At 40.4% G+C, this 21,573-nt stretch overlaps 1 protein-coding gene across 2 annotated transcripts in view; it reads left to right on the top strand.

The window, feature by feature from the left end:
• Nucleotides 1-11,635, top strand: part of LOC120931817 (putative interleukin-17 receptor E-like) — a 61,650-nt gene extending 50,015 nt beyond the window's left edge. For both annotated transcript variants that reach the window (XM_040343663.1, XM_040343662.1), the window contains 2 exons: nucleotides 1,433-1,487; nucleotides 11,466-11,635. In XM_040343663.1, coding sequence (XP_040199597.1) covers nucleotides 1,433-1,487; nucleotides 11,466-11,527 — 117 coding nt within the window. In that variant the 3' untranslated portion in view covers nucleotides 11,528-11,635. The remainder of the gene's footprint in view (nucleotides 1-1,432; nucleotides 1,488-11,465) is intronic.
• Nucleotides 11,636-21,573: the final 9,938 nt, after the last annotated feature.

The following is a 21,573-nucleotide window of genomic DNA, read 5'->3' as shown; positions in this document are numbered from 1 at the left end:
TATACAGCGCATTCCAATGGGTAATAATAAAAAAGCTAAGATTAAACCTGGGTGGCTAAACTATAACGTAAAAACGCATATAAAATAGAAAAAAAGGTCCTTAAAAAAATATAAGGCAGAGGAGTTATTGTCGGCATTCCAACACTACAAAAAATGCAATAAAAAGTGTAAGGATGCAATCAGGGTGGCTAAAATAGATCACAAAAGGCACATAGCTGAGGGGAGTAAAAGAAATCCCAAGACATTTTTTAAATTTGTTAACAGTAAGAAAGCGAGTTTTAGAACATATTGGCCCCATAAAGGATGATCAGGGGAATTTGGTTACAAAAGTCAATAAGAAGGCAACGGTTTTAAATGCATTCTTCTCCTCACTTTTTACAAAGGAAAAGGGGGAGATAGTAACCAAGACTGTAATGTTAATAACGCATCACAGAATGTACCCTTGTGGATAACAGAAGTCAGTGTCAGAAATTGATTGAAAAACATAACGTAAACAAACCACCAAGACCGGACAGCTTACACCCAAGAGTGCTTAACCACTTCAGGGCCGGAAGATTTGGCTGCTCAATGACCAGGCCATTTTTTGCGATATGGCACTGCCTCGCTTTAACTAACAATTGCACAGGTGTGCGATGCTGGACCAAAACAAAATTGACGTTTTTATTTTCCAGCAAACAGAGCTTTCTTTCGGTGGTATTTGATCACCTCTGCGGTTTTTATTTTTTGCGCAAAAAACAAAAGAAGAGCGTACATTTTGAAAGAAAAAAACACAATATCTTTTACTTCGGACTGTTCTCATTGGATGGATGGGTAAAACAATGTTACCTTGCATCGCTTCGCCTTTTAGCCACTAGGGGCGTACGCACATCATCAGACCATCAGTCAGCTTCATCGGTTTCGGACTGTTCTCATCGGATGGACTGATCGTGTGTACAGGGCTTTAACGCGATTTAAAGGATGCTTACAATGAAACAAGAAACATTCCTTTACTCATAGTGCTTGTGGGGTCCTCTTAGTTTGCCTGTAAAGTGGTGCATCTGTACCATGTATGTAACTTGCTGCAAAACTGACATTTATAAAGAAAAAAATTACATAGATGAGTGAGTTTGGGGTGGAGGAACTTGACTGACCTGCACAGAGTCCTGGCCTCAACCCGATAAAACACTTTTTGGATGAGACTGCGAGCCAGGCCTTCTCGTCCAACATCAGTGCCTCACCTCACAAATGTGCTTCTGTAAGAGTGGTCAAACATTCCTAAACCTTGTGGATAGCCTTCCCAGAAAAGTTGAAGCTGTTATGGCTGCAAAGGGTGGGCCAACTCAATATTGAATAATACATATATTTATTATTATTTTCTTTTTGCTTTATTTACCTATTTGTCTTTCTATCTAGTATTTACCATTTCAATTGTGTGCTAATTTTTCTCTTAAAGGGATGGTCAGCAATTCCCGATGCACGGAGGACCCGGCTCTGCCCCTTCAAAAATGGCAAGTAGACATTATAAAATTATTTGTCCATGACATTTTAACCCTGTTCAATCATTGCTTAATTGCACCTCGGGTGAGGGGAAATCTTTCAGTTGAGACACCTACATTGTTGACATTTGTCGAGAGGAGCTCTCTTCACTTTTTAGATATTTGCTTTATTGTTGTATCTCTGGCAAACGGAAGCGAAGTTAAATCTCAACAGGGCACAGACAGCAAAAAATAAACTGTCAGCGTTTTTTTTCCCTTCCATACTCCATCCAAAACTGAAAAGTTTGGGCTACATGGGAAGGAGTGTGAGCAGTACACATACTTGAAATAAAAAATTGAAACACTGGTTAATTATTTATAAGAAGCACAGTAGCAAAAACATTAACTATTGCTTATGCAAGCATGTGCTTAAATTGGAATCTTGTTTGTTGATGGGGAGAACATGTTCACTATGCTTTCCTTCTGCACATCATCCTAGTATCAGTATTTGAATAATTATTTTGTTTCATACGTGATTCTGTTAATAAAAGAAAGGGCACTATAGCCAAGAAACTGACAGGGATGTTAATTGAGCAATTTCTCCCTCGTATTAACACCTACACAGGTCCACTGGTCACCACCAAAATGTAGACTCAGGCCCCGTACACACGTCCAAAGGAACTCGACGGGCAAAACACATCGTTTTGCTCGTCGAGTTCCTTGTGAAGCCGCCAAGGATCTCGGCGAGCCAAGTTTCCTCATTGACTAACGAGGAAATAGAGAACATGTTCTCTATTTGGCCCGACGAGATCCTCGTCGGCTTCCTCGGCCAAAAGTGTACACATGACCGGGTTTCTCAGCAGAATATGGCTCTGATCGAGTTTCTGGCTGAATTCTGCAGAGAAACTTGGTCGTGTGTATGGGGCCTCAGGGTTGAAAGCTTCATCATGCTTTATACTCTGCAAATCTTCCATACTTCAGGACCCTGACCAGGCTTTATCAAACCTGGAGAAATCTGACAATTAAGATTTCTCTGCTCAGAACAAACACCCTGGGTGACACCAAATCTTCTTTCCACCTGCAAATCGGCAAATTGACTGCCATTTTACCTGATGACCTGGTGTAGCTTTGTCATCATATTCCTCCTGTTCTAAAGTGGGGGCAGGAGCACCTACACGTGTAACCCTTGCTATGGCGCCTCTGTGCCTACTGTCACCTACATGGGTACCCTCCAGCCTGGGGCAACACCAGACACTTTTACACAAGAAACTGGGCTTGCAGGTCTGTTGCCAGCAACGTTATCTCCAGAGGTATTCCATCTAACAGGGCAATCCTCCATGCCCCCATTTTCCACATGTCAAGCGAGGAACTGGGTGACTTTTCATAAAGAGACTTCCCTCCCAAAGTATATAAGAATCTTTGCGCCTCACATCTCTGCTTTGCCACAATTCTCTGTAGGAAATATCTTTGTCACATGGCCCGCAGGCCTGACCTCACTGGCATTGCTATTGGCAAAGGGATCCCTCTTGACCTGCTGGTCAGCCATTTGCTCTTTCACAGTACTGCAGTTGCAGTAGCTAGGATCACTGCTGCCAACAGGCCTTTGCATTTTTCCCTAACAGACTCCCAAAGTGACAATTTTTTTGAGCACCCATGGGGCTTTTACAGGTGGTGACCACCCCTCCAATCACCAAACTTTCTCAAACAGCTTAATAATCCTCTTCTTTGTTCGTCCTACACTTGCAGTCACTCCATTTCACAGACCATGACACTTTTTAGCAGTAAAAATTAAGCACTGTTTCTTTAAGGGCTTCTAGTTTCTATCCAGGCTCTGCTCACCCGCACACACACACACCCACACACACACACAAAGTGTGCTATCTAATAGACAGCTACATAGTTTACACCAGGGGCATAGATAAGGGGGGTCAGGGGTGTTCAACCCCCCCCCCCACTCCAAAGCATCCTGGCAAAATGCCCAGACAGTGTCCCTGCAGTTGAGCTTCAGCATCAGCACAGTAGAAGCAATCAGAGGTTTGCAGTGCATCAGCCAGCCCCCCTTCTATTGTGCCCAATCCCCTCAGCTCAATAAGGGGTCCCCCTGAAAAGCATGAAATTACTGCAAGGTCTCTTTGAAAAGCCTCATGGCCCCACTCTGCTGTGACATGTTTTTACCGTACACCCCCCAACATAAAAGTGTAAATGATGCCTTTGAGTTTGAAAGACCTGAACCCCCCCAGGAAAAAAAGTTATCTACGGCCCTGGTTCACAAAGTTGAACTTCTTTAGCAGGGAGTCTCCATTTATGCTCATTACATCCACCATCATACGTGGGAACTAGCACAAGTATAGCACTTGAAGGATACAGCCCATTTGCCAAAATGTTTGTTTTAGGGCTCTCTTGCGGGTTTAAAGAAAAAAAAAAGTTACCCTTGCATGGGTTATTGGGCAACTTTCTGATGCAAGTACACCTTGAGGCTCCTAGCTTCTCGTGCCACTGCTCCGGCCCACAGACTGAGCATCTCTATTTGTTCCTGCTCAAACCCTAGTGCATGCATCCACCTCTGGCTGCTCCCTTGTAGCCACATATTCTCCTGGGGAGGGTGGAGCCCAGAACATTAGTTGGCACCCGTACCAGGGCTGTGCACAGTTGCACAATCAGCAAGTGTTGGTCACCAATAAATGTAGACCATGGGTTAGAAACTACATCCTGCCCAGTACTCTGCAAAGCTTATGAATTCCAGGACTCTGGCCAGGCTTTACCCAACCTGAAGAAAACCACCTACAACTACAACATTTGACTTGTCTTACTTGCCAAACGATTTGCAATTTAGTTCCACCTATCCTGTAATGCAGCCACCCTGCCAGACAGTACAGCTAAGTCCCAAAGCTCTTTGCAGACAACACTGTGCAAAGCAATATGACTTAATTTGAGGGAAAAATGGGAGAAATTTGAGTGACGAATAGAGAGTATTGCTTTCCATGGAGGCAACACTTCCAGTAACAACTAGAGTAAGGCCTCGTACACACGACCGAGGAACTCGTCGGAAAAGACACATAGTTTTCCTCGATGAGTTCCTTGTTAGGCTTGTCAAGGAACTCGACAAGCTTGCTTTGCGTACACACTGTCAAGACAAAATCTCCTCGTTCTCAAGCGCGGTGACGTACAACACATACAATGGCAGGGGAAGTTCGATTCCACTGGCACAACCCTTGGGGCTGCTTTTGCTAATCTCATGTTACTGCGTGTTAAGTAAAAGTTTGGTCGGAGACGATTTGCACTTTTCAGTCTGTTACAGCGTGAAAAATGTGTTATCTCCATTACAAATGCTACTTTTACTCCCGTCTCATACTTTATTCTGAGCATGCAAGGGTTTCTTAGCATACACACCATCGTGTTTCTCGTCGAAAACCAGCCCGACGAGGAACACGACGAGGAAATTGAGACTCCCGTCGAGGAAAAAGAGAACTTTTTCCTCGTCGAGTTCCTTGACGGTTTCCTCGATGAAAAACGTACACACGACCGGTTTCCTCTGCAAAAAAGCTCTCCCACCAAGTTTCTTGATGGATTCTGTCGAGTTTCTCGGTCGTGTGTACGAGGCCTAATTTTCCCTCACCAGACCCTACGCAATCCAAAACAAAAAAGTATACAATTTTGACATTTTTTCTTGTAAATCAATCATAATATTATTAACTATTCTTCAAACAATTGTGCTTGTGATTGAAACCATTTATATTTTTTGTGGCTTAAAACATCAAAAGTTATTGAATTTTAGCTTGACTTCATTATCCTTTTGCCTTTTCTGAAAATTCAGAACCTTTTTCAAATGAAATATCTATTTTTGTATGTTACTTTCAGAGCTATACTGTAGTAGAGTCCATGTAATGCTTGTCATCTGTTACATGAGGGAAAGTTAGGTTATAGCTTCCTAGTAAAGAGTGTAGATTTAAATATCTACTGTATTTTGGGAGCTTTTTATATACATCATGTGCTTGTCTGCACCTGTGAAAACAGCAGACCTGTCATTAAAATCACATTAAGGCCTAGGTCACACTTGTGTGGGCTGAATTCTGTGGGTAGGGCAGCCCATTCATTTCAGTGGGCTGCCCTACCTGCAGAAACATGGGGGGAAAGTTCCAGAGCCTTTTCAAATATCACGCTGGAAGGAATTGCATGGTGCTGCAGCAACTGCGGGCAATTTGTTGATGCGTTAAGAATGAGTGGCACTCCAACTGTCTGCTAAATAGCTGTGTGTTTCTCTCCTTGTCAGGAACTTGTGCGATTGTGCACACTTTTCCCGGCACGCAATAGTGTGAACTAGCCTGTCTCACATGTGTGTATGTGTAAATGATAAGAACAATGGTGCAGGAAAGTTTACTATCTGCAGTGCGGAACTAGAGTGTACCTGTTTGTTTCAGCTCTGTCTATTTTAACCTCTAAGTGACTGCAGGATCCCATAGGTCTTGATGGCTTCCTCCTAACCCATCTTCTTAAAAAAGTATTGTACATGTGGCATAAACCCTGAGCTGAACATTTGATTACTTTTCTCTACCACAGATCGTAAAAACAGAAAAAAAACTATATAACATACTCCTAGTTTTATGAAGTATTATGTATAAATTCTATTTAAAGTATAGCTAAAATAATATAAAGTAAACACAAAATATTTTAAACTTGCTTGCAGCCTTTTGTTCTGGTGATTTGATCAATAGCTGCACTCAAAGGCTGACCGAATGACAGACATCCACTCTGTCAATTGTATTTTGCTAAATTTGCCTCAGTGTCCAGGGGAGAGAGGGTTAGGGATACAGGATACCCTAAAACAACAACACCAAAAATGTACAACTAGATAGGCCATATGGACAGCAACATTGAAAAATCTTCAACCCCTCTTACAGACTTAGTAGTGAATGATAAAAATGATAAACTGTAATAGTGGACCTTTAAGCCTAGCAATGTACTGAGCAGAACTCTTCTGAAGGTACTCTTTCTTAAAGTGGTTCTAAAGGCAAAAAGTTTTTTGCAAGAATATAAAAAAAACTTCTGTGTGCAGCAACCCCCCTCAACCCCCCTAATACTTACATGAACCCCATTTTGATCCAGTGATGTTGCATGAGAGCCTCAGCTGTTCGGGTCTCTTGCTCATGATTGGTGCCAGCTGCTGTCAATCACAGTCAGTGGGGCAATGAAGAGAGAGTATGGTGGAGCAGAGCCGCGGATCCATGTCTCAATGGACACACAGAGCAGTGGCTCGGCTTGGGTGCCCCCATAACAAGACGCTTGCTGTGGGGGCACTTGGCAGGAGGGATGAGCCAGAAGTGCCAGTGAGGGACCTGAGAAGAGGGGGCTCTGCTCTGTGAAAAACCACTGCAATGTTTTTAAGCAAAAAAAACAAGACTTTAATATGATTTTAATAGCCAGATGCTGATGCATTTTTTTCTGTCTCTAAATGCCTGTCCATGTTGCCCTATATGTCCATGCACACATAGAAGTTTACAAGAGTTTAAAAGCAAGGGTGTTTTGAAGCAGAAAACAAGAGAGGAGTGTTTAAGAGAGTGTTCAAGAGAGGAGTGTTTGAGAGAGTGTTCAAGAAAGGAGTGTTTGGGCTGAAAAATGCCAAAACACATGTAAACGCGTCTAAAAATGCCTAAGCACTAGGCACATTTAACACTTGGGCATTTATTAATTTCAGTGTTCAAAATAAGGTAATATTCTGGCCAATTAACTGAATCAACACCCCAATGTGCATGAGACTCTATACTAGTGGACAGTGATGACGGCTGGAAGAAAAATGTTTCCTTATATTATTGGTCTATGCTAACATGTCTGACCACATCTTACTTACATTGGTGGTCAGTAGAAAGAAAAATGACTTTATAAACTGGTGGTCAATGGAAAGAAAAATGACTTTATAAACTGATGGTCAATGGAAAGAAAAATGACTTTATAAACTGGTGGTGAATGGAAAGAAAAACAACCTCTTACATTGGTGATCATTGATAATAAGAATGCCATCTCTTAAATTTTTGGTCAGTGGGCAGAAGAATGCCTCTTTACAAACTCTTGTATCATAAACATAAACTGACTTTTGAAATGACCAGTGTCTGTTTTAGCAGCTAAAGCTAAATACCACAAAGTAGAAAATATTGCCCTGATCACCAAACGGTTAACAAGCACCACACTGTTATGGAGAAACAAAGAACACATCATTTACACGTGTTGTCTAGGTTTATACAAGCCAAATAAAGCAGGATTAGGAAGTGACAGTTTAGGTAGCTGTAAAATATGCAAATTTCACATGGCAGCTGGCAAAACTATTCACAGAGAATTTTTTTTCTTTTAAGTTAACTTCCTTTAGCTGGGTTGAAACAAACAAAAACATTTTTTTTTATAAAAATTAAACTTAAGTTTGGATTAGAAAAATCCTTACAGCTTTAGTCACATCAGTCTGGCTTATTTGACACCTTAAGCCGCATACACACGGTCGGAATTTACGATGGAAAAATTCAGATGGAAGCTTTTCATCGGATATTCTGACCGTGTGTATGCCCCATCAGACTTTTTCCGTCAGAATTTCTGATGGACTTAGAGAGCACGTTCTCTATTTTTACGTCGGAAATTCCAACTGACTTTTCCCGGGTCAAAAGTCCAACTGTGTGTACGCAATTAGGAGAATCTGATTAGGACAATCTGTCACCAAGCAAAAGCGTCTTTAAATTTGTCCAGGATCACCATAAATTAGATGACTGCCATAGAACTTGCAGTTTGTGACCCAGACAGTGTCCATCAAATAGACATTTAGGTGGATGACAAATTAATTTTATAGAGACACGGTCATCCTAAAAAGTATGATTAAAAACATATTTTCAAAATACTATAATACTTGCAATCTACGCCTCCTGTGAGATAAGATTTGTTGCTAAAATCTTCTCTCTACTAAGGCCCCCCCTCTAATTACTACATCACTAGTGTTTCCCTTTAGAACTGCAGGGACAAACTAGTGGTCAATTGTAGCCAATGAGGGTCCACAGGAGGCAACAGAGAGTGAAGCCTCGTACACACGACTGAGAAACTCGACGGGCGAAACACATTGTTTTCCTCGTCGAGTTCCTTGTTAGGCTGTCGAGGAACTCGACAAGCCAATTTTCTCTATTCCCGTCAAGGAAATAGAGAACATGCTCTCTTTTTGGCTCGTCGAGTTTCTCGACAGTTTCCTCGACGAAAATGTACACACGACCGGTTTCCTCGGCAAAAAAATATCTCCCAGCAAGTTTCTTGCTGTTTTTTGCCAAGTGTGTACGAGGCCTATACAGAATTTGATGCACCTAAAAATGTTGCATACTAAAGATTCTAGAAGTGGTTTTATCTCTTCAAGATTTGAATAAATGGAGGCACTGATGCCAAGTATTATAACTACTGTATTTTGAAATGTTGTTAATAAAGCATATCTAAACTCAAAACTAAAAGCTTACTAGTCCTTATATGTAGTGGCTGCATTCCTTTTTTCGGACATTTTTTTTTTCCGTTCATGTTCACCTAATTATGTTATAAATACCACAATTTCTATCCCTTCAAAGCTAAAGTCACTTCTCCATGTTATCCATGAAAAAAGAGCCACACAGTCTGGACTTCAAACACGTCTGCCCATATTCATTTTTATTATATGGTATATTTCTGGGACAAGTAGTTTAAAGACAATGGTGGTTGCACTTTCTTTCCTGCTCACAGAAAGTGACAAGGACTCTGCATTTCTGGCAAGATCTGCAGGTATTTTCTGTACTCGCTGAAAATATTCTTAGCCTGAACTAAGAAAACAAATTCAGCCACCTCCATGTAGGGATTTGTAAGATGCAATATGTTACATCATTATTCTTGAGTTTAGATTTGCTTTAAACTTTAATAAATAATAAATTCCACTGCGCTACTGTGAGTAAACAGAATAATGAAAAAGTGGTGTGCAAATAATACCTGAGGCAGCTATATCTAATAGTGTTCACATAACACAATGAGAAAAAACAAACTAAATAAATGATGATAAGCGCTCCAGGTATGTGATAAATCACAATACAGTGTATAAACAAATGAATAAAACACAATCAAATAAAAGGGAGTGAGTGACCAAACTCAAAATGTGCTGTGCGTGTCAAGAAGTCTGTGTAAAGACACCGTGAAACTCTTTGGGGGTGTCGCGTCCCCTGTGAGTCAAGAGTCACTACAATGTGCACATATGCATATAAATAATGTGAAAAAAATTATATAATAGTAATAGGTGATCTCTAAATAGATCTAAAGTAGGCAGCAATAGTGATGGTGATATGACAGTCTATTGGTGAGGATGATGGGATGTTCACATATGACAATTCCTGTATGTAAGGCAGTGATAGGGGGATCCTTATTAGTGTTGCAGTTCCCTTACCATGAAGATGCTATATGTGCGCATATAGGGATATCCCTCAGGGTCTCCAATCGCCTATTTCCTGGGATCACTCAGTGCAGATATTTTCAACTGGTGTGTGCCTTGAAGGTGTTAATAATGTTGGTCCTCCGGGTCTCCAATTCCTTTATCTTGGGATCACTCGGTTGGCTGTAGCTGCTGCATAACTCCAAAAGGGTCCAAATAGTGGTGTTCCAATAGGTAAAGCAATGGGATAGGGAGAAAAAAGATTGCCTCCGATTGTGTAGTGGGTTTAGGGATCCAAAAATTATTTATTAGGAACATAAAAAGCAGGTGATACAGAGGATAGCTCAGAAGACGGTTTTGTATTGCCAAACAGCGCTGGTGAATACAGTGCAGACGTGGCGTTTGAAATTACCGCCTACGTCCTGTGGCCTCCGGCTTGTGTGAGTGATTTCCTCGGTCTCGGCTTGCAAGCCGAGACCGAGGAAATCACTCACACAAGCCGGAGGCCACAGGACGTAGGCGGTAATTTCAAACGCCACGTCTGCACTGTATTCACCAGCGCTGTTTGGCAATACAAAACCGTCTTCTGAGCTATCCTCTGTATCACCTGCTTTTTATGTTCCTAATAAATAATTTTTGGATCCCTAAACCCACTACACAATCGGAGGCAATCTTTTTTCTCCCTATCCCATTGCTTTACCTATTGGAACACCACTATTTGGACCCTTTTGGAGTTATGCAGCAGCTACAGCCAACCGAGTGATCCCAAGATAAAGGAATTGGAGACCCGGAGGACCAACATTATTAACACCTTCAAGGCACACACCAGTTGAAAATATCTGCACTGAGTGATCCCAGGAAATAGGCGATTGGAGACCCTGAGGGATATCCCTATATGCGCACATATAGCATCTTCATGGTAAGGGAACTGCAACACTAATAAGGATCCCCCTATCACTGCCTTACATACAGGAATTGTCATATGTGAACATCCCATCATCCTCACCAATAGACTGTCATATCACCATCACTATTGCTGCCTACTTTAGATCTATTTAGAGATCACCTATTACTATTATATAATTTTTTTCACATTATTTATATGCATATGTGCACATTGTAGTGACTCTTGACTCACAGGGGACGCGACACCCCCAAAGAGTTTCACGGTGTCTTTACACAGACTTCTTGACACGCACAGCACATTTTGAGTTTGGTCACTCACTCCCTTTTATTTGATTGTGTTTTATTCATTTGTTTATACACTGTATTGTGATTTATCACATACCTGGAGCGCTTATCATCATTTATTTAGTTTGCTTTAAACTTTAAATAGAAAATGAATTGGAAATAGATATTTTCATGGAATTAACATACAGTGTAGGGAGCAGTCATGTCCCTTTGCGTGTTCTGAATGTCTACCGTTTTCAAATCTTTTACCGAGCACTTATTATGCTTCACCATCAGCCTTTATGGTTCTGACACCTAATAAAGGATGGCTACTGAATTACTTCCACGTTACTTCTAGAGAAGTAACTGTGGCTTCCTCTTTGTAGACAAACTGTTTCTGGTACAATAAATTTGAAGAATAATGTCTCCTCTTATTTTAGGTGCAGGTAATTTCAATGATCCTGTGAATTCCATCCAGCCAGAGTCCCATCTGTGTGCCTGATTGGAGCTGTTTGCACTGGCACTTGTGTATATTTTTGTTCATATTTATTTGTATATGTTTGCTCTTTCACTGTAAAAATGTAAATAGTAATTTTGGCTTTTTTTTTGTTGCTGTAAAATTGTAAATAATAGGATTTTGACATTCAAAATTTTAAATTAATAAATTCTTTCTATCTTTTTGTTATTGTTATTTATTAGAATTTTTGAATAATACTTTTTTTTTACTTAATACTTAATACATAGATATATTTAATTTACGTAAACAAACAGGGCTGGTGTTGCATCTAACAGTTATCTCTCATTAACCAATCATAACTCTGTTATTATCACTTATACTCCTATTGCATGCCATCAGAGTTCAATGACAGCAACATTACACAATCAAGCAATCTAAAAAAACACATTTAGGATGCAAGAAAGCAACACATAAATAAACAAGTTTTGGATCACCTTGACCTTTTTTTACTAGCTTACAACAGGTACAAAAATGCATTACCATAACAGCATTTTAAGCCACGAACAAAACATAAAATGTTGTCCTTTTTACACTTGCACATGAAAAGGTTCTAGATAGACCTAAAAGCATATTTACATAACCCATTCACAGATACACAGGACTGCAGCATAAATTTGTAATATTATTGGAGTCCAGTTCTGCCTAATGGGCAGAATAGCTGACAATGTTCAGAGAATTGAGGCCAATGTTACTAGTTATAGAAGCCCCCCAAAAATGGTTAATTCATCATACAGGCAATGTTTCTGCATTGCAATAACATTACAAAATGACATTGTTATTCAACTTCTCATTACATCCCCCCCCCCCCCCCCCATGTAAAGTACATATAAAACCAGATGCCATTTAGCAGGCTAAAGCTCTGCCTATTAAACAATTGTAATTTTTCTTTATCCATAAAACACTTTTTTTTCATTTTCTGCTTTTTCTTTTTTTTTGCATCTCCTCCGGCTTTTTTTCAATTAACTTCTTGTCCATCTGCTACCACTTGCCTCAGCTTGGGCTGCACACTATTGCCTTGGACCTGATTTCAGATAGTGAAAAGAGTGGTAACATGTAAGTGTGGTAGCTTGCGGTCTCCAGGAGGCGCGCATATGACTGGGTGACAAAACACAGGAGGTCTGTTGGGATCAGGTCACATGCTGCAGACTGTGCTTTCCCCTGTTAATTCTTGGGTGTTCGCGTTTTTTCCATTGAGAACTTGAATTCCTATTCAAGTTGAGTTACTTTAGGTATGTTATGGCCACTTTTGAATCCCTTCATATGGATAATATTACCATTACTTTAGCGCCAACGTAATCATATCTACCTTTCTGATGATGTCAGTAAGTCACGGGTTGTTGTTTAATTATACCCTGAATCATTACCTACTGCTAAATGCAAACTTCTACTAACTGGAATATTTCAGCAAATTACAAACCAGTGGCAGTAATATTAAATAACTTTAGTGTTACAGCTCCAGTTTTCTATTTCTTCCTATATTTTTTCCCAGCAGATTAATCCATTTGTTCCTAAATATGGTAAATTCATTAAACAGTTCAGCATTTCTAGCACATTCTTGCGTCAAGTAATAGGCACCTCGGTTAAAGCAGAGTTCCAGTGTTTTTTGTGTTTATTAAAAATCAGCAGATACAAAAAGTGTAGTTTCTGACTTTTAATAAACACACACTTATCTGTCCCATGATCCAGCGATGCAGCCACCCAAACCCTTGTCTCTCTCCCTCGCCTCTCCCCAGTGCCGGCATTACAAGTGTGGGCACTCGACTGTGACAGCTTGCGGCTTCACATCCGGGTGCGAGTCGCTCTGCACCTCCTCAATGGCCATGCAATCTTCTGGGACCTTTGACTTGTCCCAGAAGATTGCAGGGAGGGAGGGGTAGAGGAAAACTTCTGCTTGAGTTGGCTAGGCGAGCAGAAGGGGTTGCAGATACCTGTAAAAGCTAGTTACCTGCTGCCCCCCAAAAAAACGACATGCCAAATGTGACATAGAAGGGGGTGAGGAGTGCTTAAAGCGGAACTTCCACTTTTGGGTGGAACTCCACTTTAAGAGGATGTCTAATAATTATTGCCCCTGATTGCTAAGCCTCTTTTCCCACATTTGTGGAATAAACCCTTTTCCTGACAGTAAAGTAGTTATACTCCTTGTGGAGATTTTGAAGATACTACCAGTTGATATTGATGAGCATGGTTTTTGTATTGTTGACTATATAGAAAAATGTATATATTAAATAGGGGCCACTCTAGTACCAAACCTTTAACAGTAATGAAAATCCCCCAAAAAATAAAAAATTACAGACTTTAATGGGTGGTTCCCCATGAGTAATCTTTGGGGGTGTGGCTTAGGGGTGGTCCAGACTGTGACTGCCATTCACTATCATACATTAGGTATTTACTTAATGTGCGGCTCCTGGGGCATCTTGTCATTCTCTGCCAAAATGCAATGCCGCGTACACACAACCGTTTTTTTATGACATGGAAAAAAACGTTGTTTTTCTCTACGTGATTCCTCTCAAACCTGCCTTGCATACACACGATCGTGATAAAAAATGCTCGAGCAAAGCGTGGTGACGTACAACACGTACGACGGCACTATAAAGAGCAAGTTCCATTCGAATGGCGCCACCCTTTGGGCTGATAATGCAAATTTCCCTTCTCATAACTTGCTTCTGAGCATGTGTGTTTTTTTTTTTCCCCGTTGTTAAAGCCTACACATGACCGTTTTTCACAACGAGAAAAACGTAGAGAAAAATGCTCTGGAGCCTACACACAATCGTTTTTAATGACCATTTAAAAAAATTGCATTTTTCTCGTCATGAAAAACATTCATGTGTATGCGGCATAAGGGTGCTCAAAATACCCACATTGAAATATAGATAAGGATGTAGTCCTCTGTATTGGTAGTTCTGTTTAATTCTTTATTCAATTGACAGTCCATGAACTAGCTGTTTATGTGAAACTGTATTATGGGGCTTAGATTTATCAGCCCAACATCTGCCTATTTCTAGGCCTTCCTCTCAACTGTTTTTGAAGGGCTGTTATGTTTAATGGAACTGCTTTGATTATGAGTTGCTTGTTTTACAACAGTTTACGTGCCTGGAATCACTTGTGAGTATTTTTTTTAGCACAACCATAATGTCAAGTTGTTAGTGAATTGTGGCAAAGTTTCAATATCCTGTTACTGGCAGCTTGGAACTCTTTCCAGTAAGCATCACCCAAAAAGCTGTGTAGTTTAAGCTCCAAAAGTGCCTGGTGGCACCCATGTGCTCCACTACTTAACTTCCTATTGAGATACTACTTATATTCCTATTATTCAGTCTGGTGTGCACATTTTGACCAGCTTTTATGGTTATGTGCACTACCCCCGTAGGAGCCACTGAGTAGATGGGTCCTTTTCTTTGCCTCGATCGTTCCAAGGGCCTCAGCCCCTCTGACATACCAGGTTAAGTGAAAAAGAAGATTAACACAGAGAAGCATGGCAAATAATCCCTACAACCCACCAATAGTGTTTTTAAAAAACAGGAACCAAGCCAGTTAATAAATGTAATCCTGATGTATTAAAGTCAATTAGCATTTATTATAACACAGTTCACCATAAAGGATGGCTAACCATGAGGGCTAGATATAAAGGGGCATGGACCGTACAGACCAGCACAAACAGTAGCAATGCCATCCACAAAATGCGATGGTGGGCAATGGTGAGGTTTTATCTAACAATAACAGAGCTATACTGCTAATGTGCACTAGTGATGGCAATGTGATGGCGATACGAGTAAGCACAGTTAAACTTGAGTAAACATAACAAAAAGATGAAGAGGAATTTAAGGGTAAACCTGTAAGGGAATGGTAGGGGCAGTCCTTTAAGTTAGTCTTCTGCCAGCTTACATGGGTGTTCTTTACCTGAACCATGTTGCACTTTTGATAATTTATTGTAAGTTTTTGTTAGTTTTTTTAATTTAAAAAGTTGGGAGAGTGGTAGCCAATGGAGAGATTGGCAGAGAGAGGCAGAAGTTGCTGAGCAGTTGTATGTTAAGGTGTATTAGTCTGGCAGCAGCATTCATGATGGACTGAAGGGGAATAACCTATTTAAAGGTAAGCCGATGAGGAGGGAGTTGCAGTAGTCGAGGAAAGAGATAACCATAGTGAGTAAATCATGAGCTTTGTGGTTTCATTGGATTAGGAAGGGACGTATTTTTGAGAGTGATTGGATGTGGGGCCGAAAGGAGCGTTCAGAGATCAGGATAACATCTAGCACCCTGGCATGCGGGGATGGGGGGATGGTTGTGCCATTTCTCTTGACAGAGAAGTCAAGGGAAGAGGAACATGGGGGAGAAGGTATTATGAGTTCGGTTTTGGACAAGTTGAGTTTGAGGAAGTGGTATGACATCCAGACAGATATGTCTGTTAGTAAATTATTGATGCGTGAGGAGACTGATGGAAGACTGATGGAGTGAGCTAAGGAGTGGAGAGAATGATTTAGGTGTCATCAGCATAGAAATTATATTAAAAGCCATGGGAGGTTATCAGCTGATCTAGGGAGGAGGTGTAGATAGGAGAACATAGAAGAATTCCAAGAACATAATCTTGGGAGACCCGGACGGAGAAAGGAAGAGGATAACAGGAAGTAGTGTTGCAAGTGACTCTGAAGGTGTGGTGGGACAGGTAGGGGTGGGATAGGTAGGATGAGAGCCAGTGAAGATCACAGTCACAGAGACCAAAGTAGTAAAGTAAAGTAAAGTTAATTAAAGTCATTAAAGGTAGAGAAGAGTGGATGGGGACTGGATGAGAAGGTCTTGAGAGTGAATGAGAGTAATACAATAGGTCTGCTTGGCAGTGTGAAGGCAAGAATTGTATTTTAGGAGGGTAGATTTATATTGGTTGAAGTCTTTGAGAGACTTATGCCGCGTACACACAATCGGTCAAACTGATGAGAACGGTCTTATGGACCGTTTTCATCAGACCAAACTGATCGTGTGTGGGCCCCATCGGTTATTTATTCATGGTTAAAAAAAAGCAATCTTGTTTTAAATTTAACCGATGGATACCTAACCGATAGAACAAAACCGATCGTTAGTAGGCACTTCAATCGGTTAAAAATCCAGGCATGCTCAGAATCAATTCGACGCATGCTTGGAAGCATTGAACTTCGTTTTTTTCAGCACGTCGTTGTGTTTTACGTCACCACGTTCTGACACGATCGTTTTTTTTACCGATGGTGTGTAGGCACGACTGACCATCAGTCAGCTTCATCGGTTAACCGATGAAAATGGTCCATCAGACCGTTCTCATTGGATGGACCGATCATGTGTACAAGTCATCAGTCTTACGCCACAGACGCTTAATAGTGCGTCTACACTTTTTGAGATGTCTGATGTCATCTGTTTGCCAGGGTTGCAGGGGTTGGGGCCTGATTTTGTGTGTAGTGAGCGGGCGAGCTAGTCCAGGGTGGAGGACAGGGATCTATTGTAGACGGAAGTGGCTAGATTGGGACAGGACAAGGGTGAGATTTTTATGTTTAGCACTACCGTATATTATATTATATTACAATTGAGAAATTTGCAGTTAAAAAAACAGAATGAGCATAAAACTGGTGTTCAAAAAGAGTAAAAATCAAAAGGTGCTGACTTTATTGTTTGGGGCACGAAGACCTGAATTTGGCAGTGAAAAGTTGAAAAAGTTTTTTTTGTTTTTTTAAGTGGAAACTTCATCAGGCATATTCAATTATGTTGTGTAACGTGAAGTGTTCATTATAGTCAAATACCAAAATTATATTAAGAACTCCACTACTGGAAAATGGTGCTTGGAAATACATTAAAGCTGAGCTCCACCCAAAAGGGGAAGTTCCGCTTTAAGGCCTCCTCCCCGTCTCCTGTTTATTATAACTGAACTTTTGGGAAGGAGGGGGGAGTGAGTACCTGAATTTGACAGGTATCCGCTCCCACTTCTGTTCTGGTCACCTTAGGCCAGGGGTGTCAAACTGGCGGCCCTCCAGCTGTTCCGAAACTACAAGTCCCATCATGCCTCTGCCTGTGAGAGTCATGCTTGTAACTGTTAGCCTTGCAATGCCTCATGGGACTTGTAGTTTTACAACAGCTGGAGGGCCGCCAGTTTGACACCCCTGCCTTAGGCAATCAGAAGCAAAAGTTCTCCTTCCCAGAGTTTTCTGGGACACATGACTGGTCACAGAAGACTTTAGGACCAGTCACAGAGCGCAGTGCCGCACGTGCATGCGCAGTGGGCACCCGGCTGTGAAGCCGCAAGCTGTCACAGCCAGGTCCCCATAGTAAACATGCTGGTGCCACCGAAGGAGGACATGGGGTGAAAATTACTGGACTGGAGTGAGTGCAATGCTGGATCGTGGGACAGATGGCTGTCTATTAAAAGTCTTTCTGTAGCTGTTAAAAAATAAGTGGAACTCCACTTTAAGATGCAGTCTTCTGAAGCCTCAGGCCAACCTTCCCCACCCACCTGAAATTTTCCAGTTTCCAGTTTTACCCCCGGCACTGATTGGTGCAGCGGTGGGGGGGAGTTACAATCACTGATCTCCCTGTATGGCTTTCCATGAAGTAGCTGACAGACGCTTTTCCTCCTGTGGCTGTCAGCTACTTCATTGAAAGCCATACAGGGAAATCGGTGATTGTAACTCCAACATCATCCCCGACTGCCCATCAAATGTCCCAAATCTCTGGGCCCCATGTCCTCCTCCAGCTCTCCGTGTCCTCCTCCAGGTTCCGTATCCTCCTACGGCTCCCCATGTCCTCCTCCGGCTCCCCGGGTCCTCCTTCGGTTCCCTGTGTCCTCCTCTGGCTCCCTAGATCCTCTTCTGGTACCCCTCTGTGCTCCTCTGGTTCCTGGCATCCTCCTCCGGCTCCCCAGGTCCTGTTCTGGCCCCCCCTCTCTGCTCCTCCAGCCCTCCCCATCCCTGATCTGTCAGGTTATAGAGCGGAGGAAGTAGTCATTCAATCTGTCATTTACCAGCTCCTTTCTTTTCTGAATGCACAGAGTCAGTGATCACTGCCTCTGTCCATTCATAACTGAGCATTGTTTATGATGCTTCAGTTTATGAATGTACAGGAGCCTCTGTCTCCTGTTCATTTAACTTCAGTGCAGCTGAGGCTGCAGAGAAAGGGACTGGGGAATCTGTGTCCTCAATCCCTTTCCCTGTCTCTTTCCCTGTCTCAAAGGGGAGATGTCAGGGGTCTCACCAAAGCACCCCCAACATGGCTGATAAAAAAATATTATTTAAAAATTAAATTGTAAAAATAATTAAAAATAAAATATCCAATGACCCCCCCCCCCCAAACAAAAGAAGAAGAAATACAAATAAAATGTTATATCTATCTATCTATCTATCTATCTATCTATCTATCTATCTATCTATCTATCTATCTGTAAAAATATGTATACATAAAAAAAAATACTGACACTGTCCACTGCTCTACTGACACTGTCCAGCCATAACCGTCCATGCCCCCACCTCATCCCTACCCCCAACTGAAGCACTGTAAACAAAATTATTAAAAACATTTTTTTTAAAATAATACAGTTATAAACCAAAAAAATCATAATACCCACTGCCATATACTCTGCACTCCCCTCCCTTAGCTGATCATTATATTAGTGTCACTGTTGATGTCAGTGTCCGTTACTGGTCCGACTTTAAAAAAGGTTCCTGCACTACTTTGGTCAGCCCATTGAATATCATTGAAGTCAGATCAAAGTTGGATCCTTGTCCTAACCATCCGACTTGTGACTTCCAACATGATGATTACAGCAGCAGTAAAAGGAATTTATGTCATACTGGGAATGTTTTGATTGGTCAAATGACAAGTCAGACTATCTCAAAGTCGGAGCAAAATCTTATCCTGTTCATTCAAGTTGGATGGAAGAAGGACCAAAGTAGGACCGATGTAGGACCGATGTCGCAGGGCAAAGTAGGATGACAGACGCACAACAGTCGTTCCATACCAATGTGAACCCAGCCTTAGTCAATTAGGCAAGCCATAGATGATTAGAATCTTGCCTGGTTTAGCAGGGACCAGCTAAGATTCAAACCATCTATGGGTGCGCCCCTGAACTCTGTACATAGCACACCTCTGTGCTTTTTTAGTAAGAATAAAATACAAAATATGCATTAAAAAGTTTTTTTCTCTATCTTATATTCTTAACATTTGGTAGTGATATCCCAAAAATTCTAAGTATCTTTTTTTATCTTATGGACGAAATGTGAGAAATAATATATATATATATATATATATATATATATATATATATATATATATAAATATATATATATAATATATATATATATATATATATATATATATATATATATATATATATATATATATATATATATATATATACATATATATATATATATATATATATATATATATATATATATATATATATATATATATCTATCATATAATCATTCCATAATATATAATATAATATAATCATTCCATAAACACATCCCACTTACACTGCATATATAATTTTAAGAATGTAAGCTTATAAAAGAGTTTACCATTTGCCAATAAAAAAAATAAAATATGTCCCCAGATTTCCTTTTAAAAATCTGGTCACCTTATTATGAAATGAATAAGGTATAACTATTTTTGTCTGGGATGTTTTCTCTCACCCTAACCTACTGTAACTTCCAGATTTACTGCCAGTAGAAACAATACACAGTCAGTTTTAACATTCAGAACATGCCCATTATCCTAATGATATCAAGCAGGAAATTTTATTGTTTCCATGTGTCAATGTGTCTAATAACAAATAAAACACACAGCTCCTCAAATGAATACATGAGTGCCTTCTCTCATTATGATGTTGCATGCCCATTAGATTTCCTTTCTCTTGTCATCATGATACTAAGGCAGGTTAATTAGCATTGCCAGAGCTGTGCAAATTTGGTCATGCATGATGCATGTTTTCTCGATAAAACTATGATACTTTTATGATGTGTGCAAATGTTAGAAAATTAATAATGCCACATTCCATCTAATTTAGCCAATTAGAAGTACCGTTGACCATTTGCCAATGTCTTCTGTGTATAGTTTGAACGAATACGCTGCTGGGTGCCTAATTTAAGTAGCCACTCATGCTGTTTTTTTTTTACGTTTAAAGTAACCGCAGGATAAATTGTATCTGTAGCTTAAAATCATTTTTTTTTTTTTTTTTTACCAATATCTTAATATTTAATATAGTGAAAAAAAAAGAAGGGCAGGCACCTAAAATACGAAAGTCATATAAAAATGTACTTTAGGGTAAACATCACAATAATTCCTCAAAATATGTGCTTACAGAAATAACACTATTTTCACCTAAGTTCAATGAGAAGATCACTTAGATAGTACTAAATTCAAACAAATAAACATTTAGGAAAAACTGGTTGTATTTATGTTTTCCTGTTACAAAAGGTAGTAAAAGGTAGTAAAAGATGCTTCATAAATCCTATCTAATAACTATTATCTAGTTTGGCCTAAAGGGCCTTCTTGACCTCCAAAAGCAGTTTAGGTAGCAATTCTCTATATCCCAATGTATATCCAATATATTTTCTTAAACAGTACTTTTCTAATGTACCTTTACATTTCTAAAACCACTTTCACCTCATTTTAAATATCTCTGTATTTGTGATATGCCAATGCAACTTGGAGGTTGTTTTTAAATAAGGCAATAGTAATTTTGGATAATTTGAATTTTTTTGTTCACTCTGAACAAGGAGAAAGAGGAGCAGTAAGGCCTCGTACACACGACCGAGAAACTCGACGGGTGAAACACATCGAGTTCCTCGTCGAGTTCCTTGTTAGGCTTGTCAAGGAACTCGACAAGCTTGCTTTGCGTACACACAGTCAAGCCAAAATCTCCTCATTCTCAAACGCGGTGACATACAACACAAACAACGGCAGGGGAAGTTCGATTCCACTGGCTAAACTCTTGGGGCTGCTTTTGCTAATTTCATGTGTTTGCGTGTTATATAAAAGTTTGGTAAGAGACGATTTGCACTTTTCAGTCTGTTACAGTTT

Source organism: Rana temporaria, chromosome 3 (genome assembly GCF_905171775.1).
Source record: "Rana temporaria chromosome 3, aRanTem1.1, whole genome shotgun sequence".
NCBI classification, from domain to species: Eukaryota; Metazoa; Chordata; class Amphibia; order Anura; family Ranidae; genus Rana; species Rana temporaria.
This window is presented reverse-complemented; position numbering and strand designations above follow the sequence as displayed.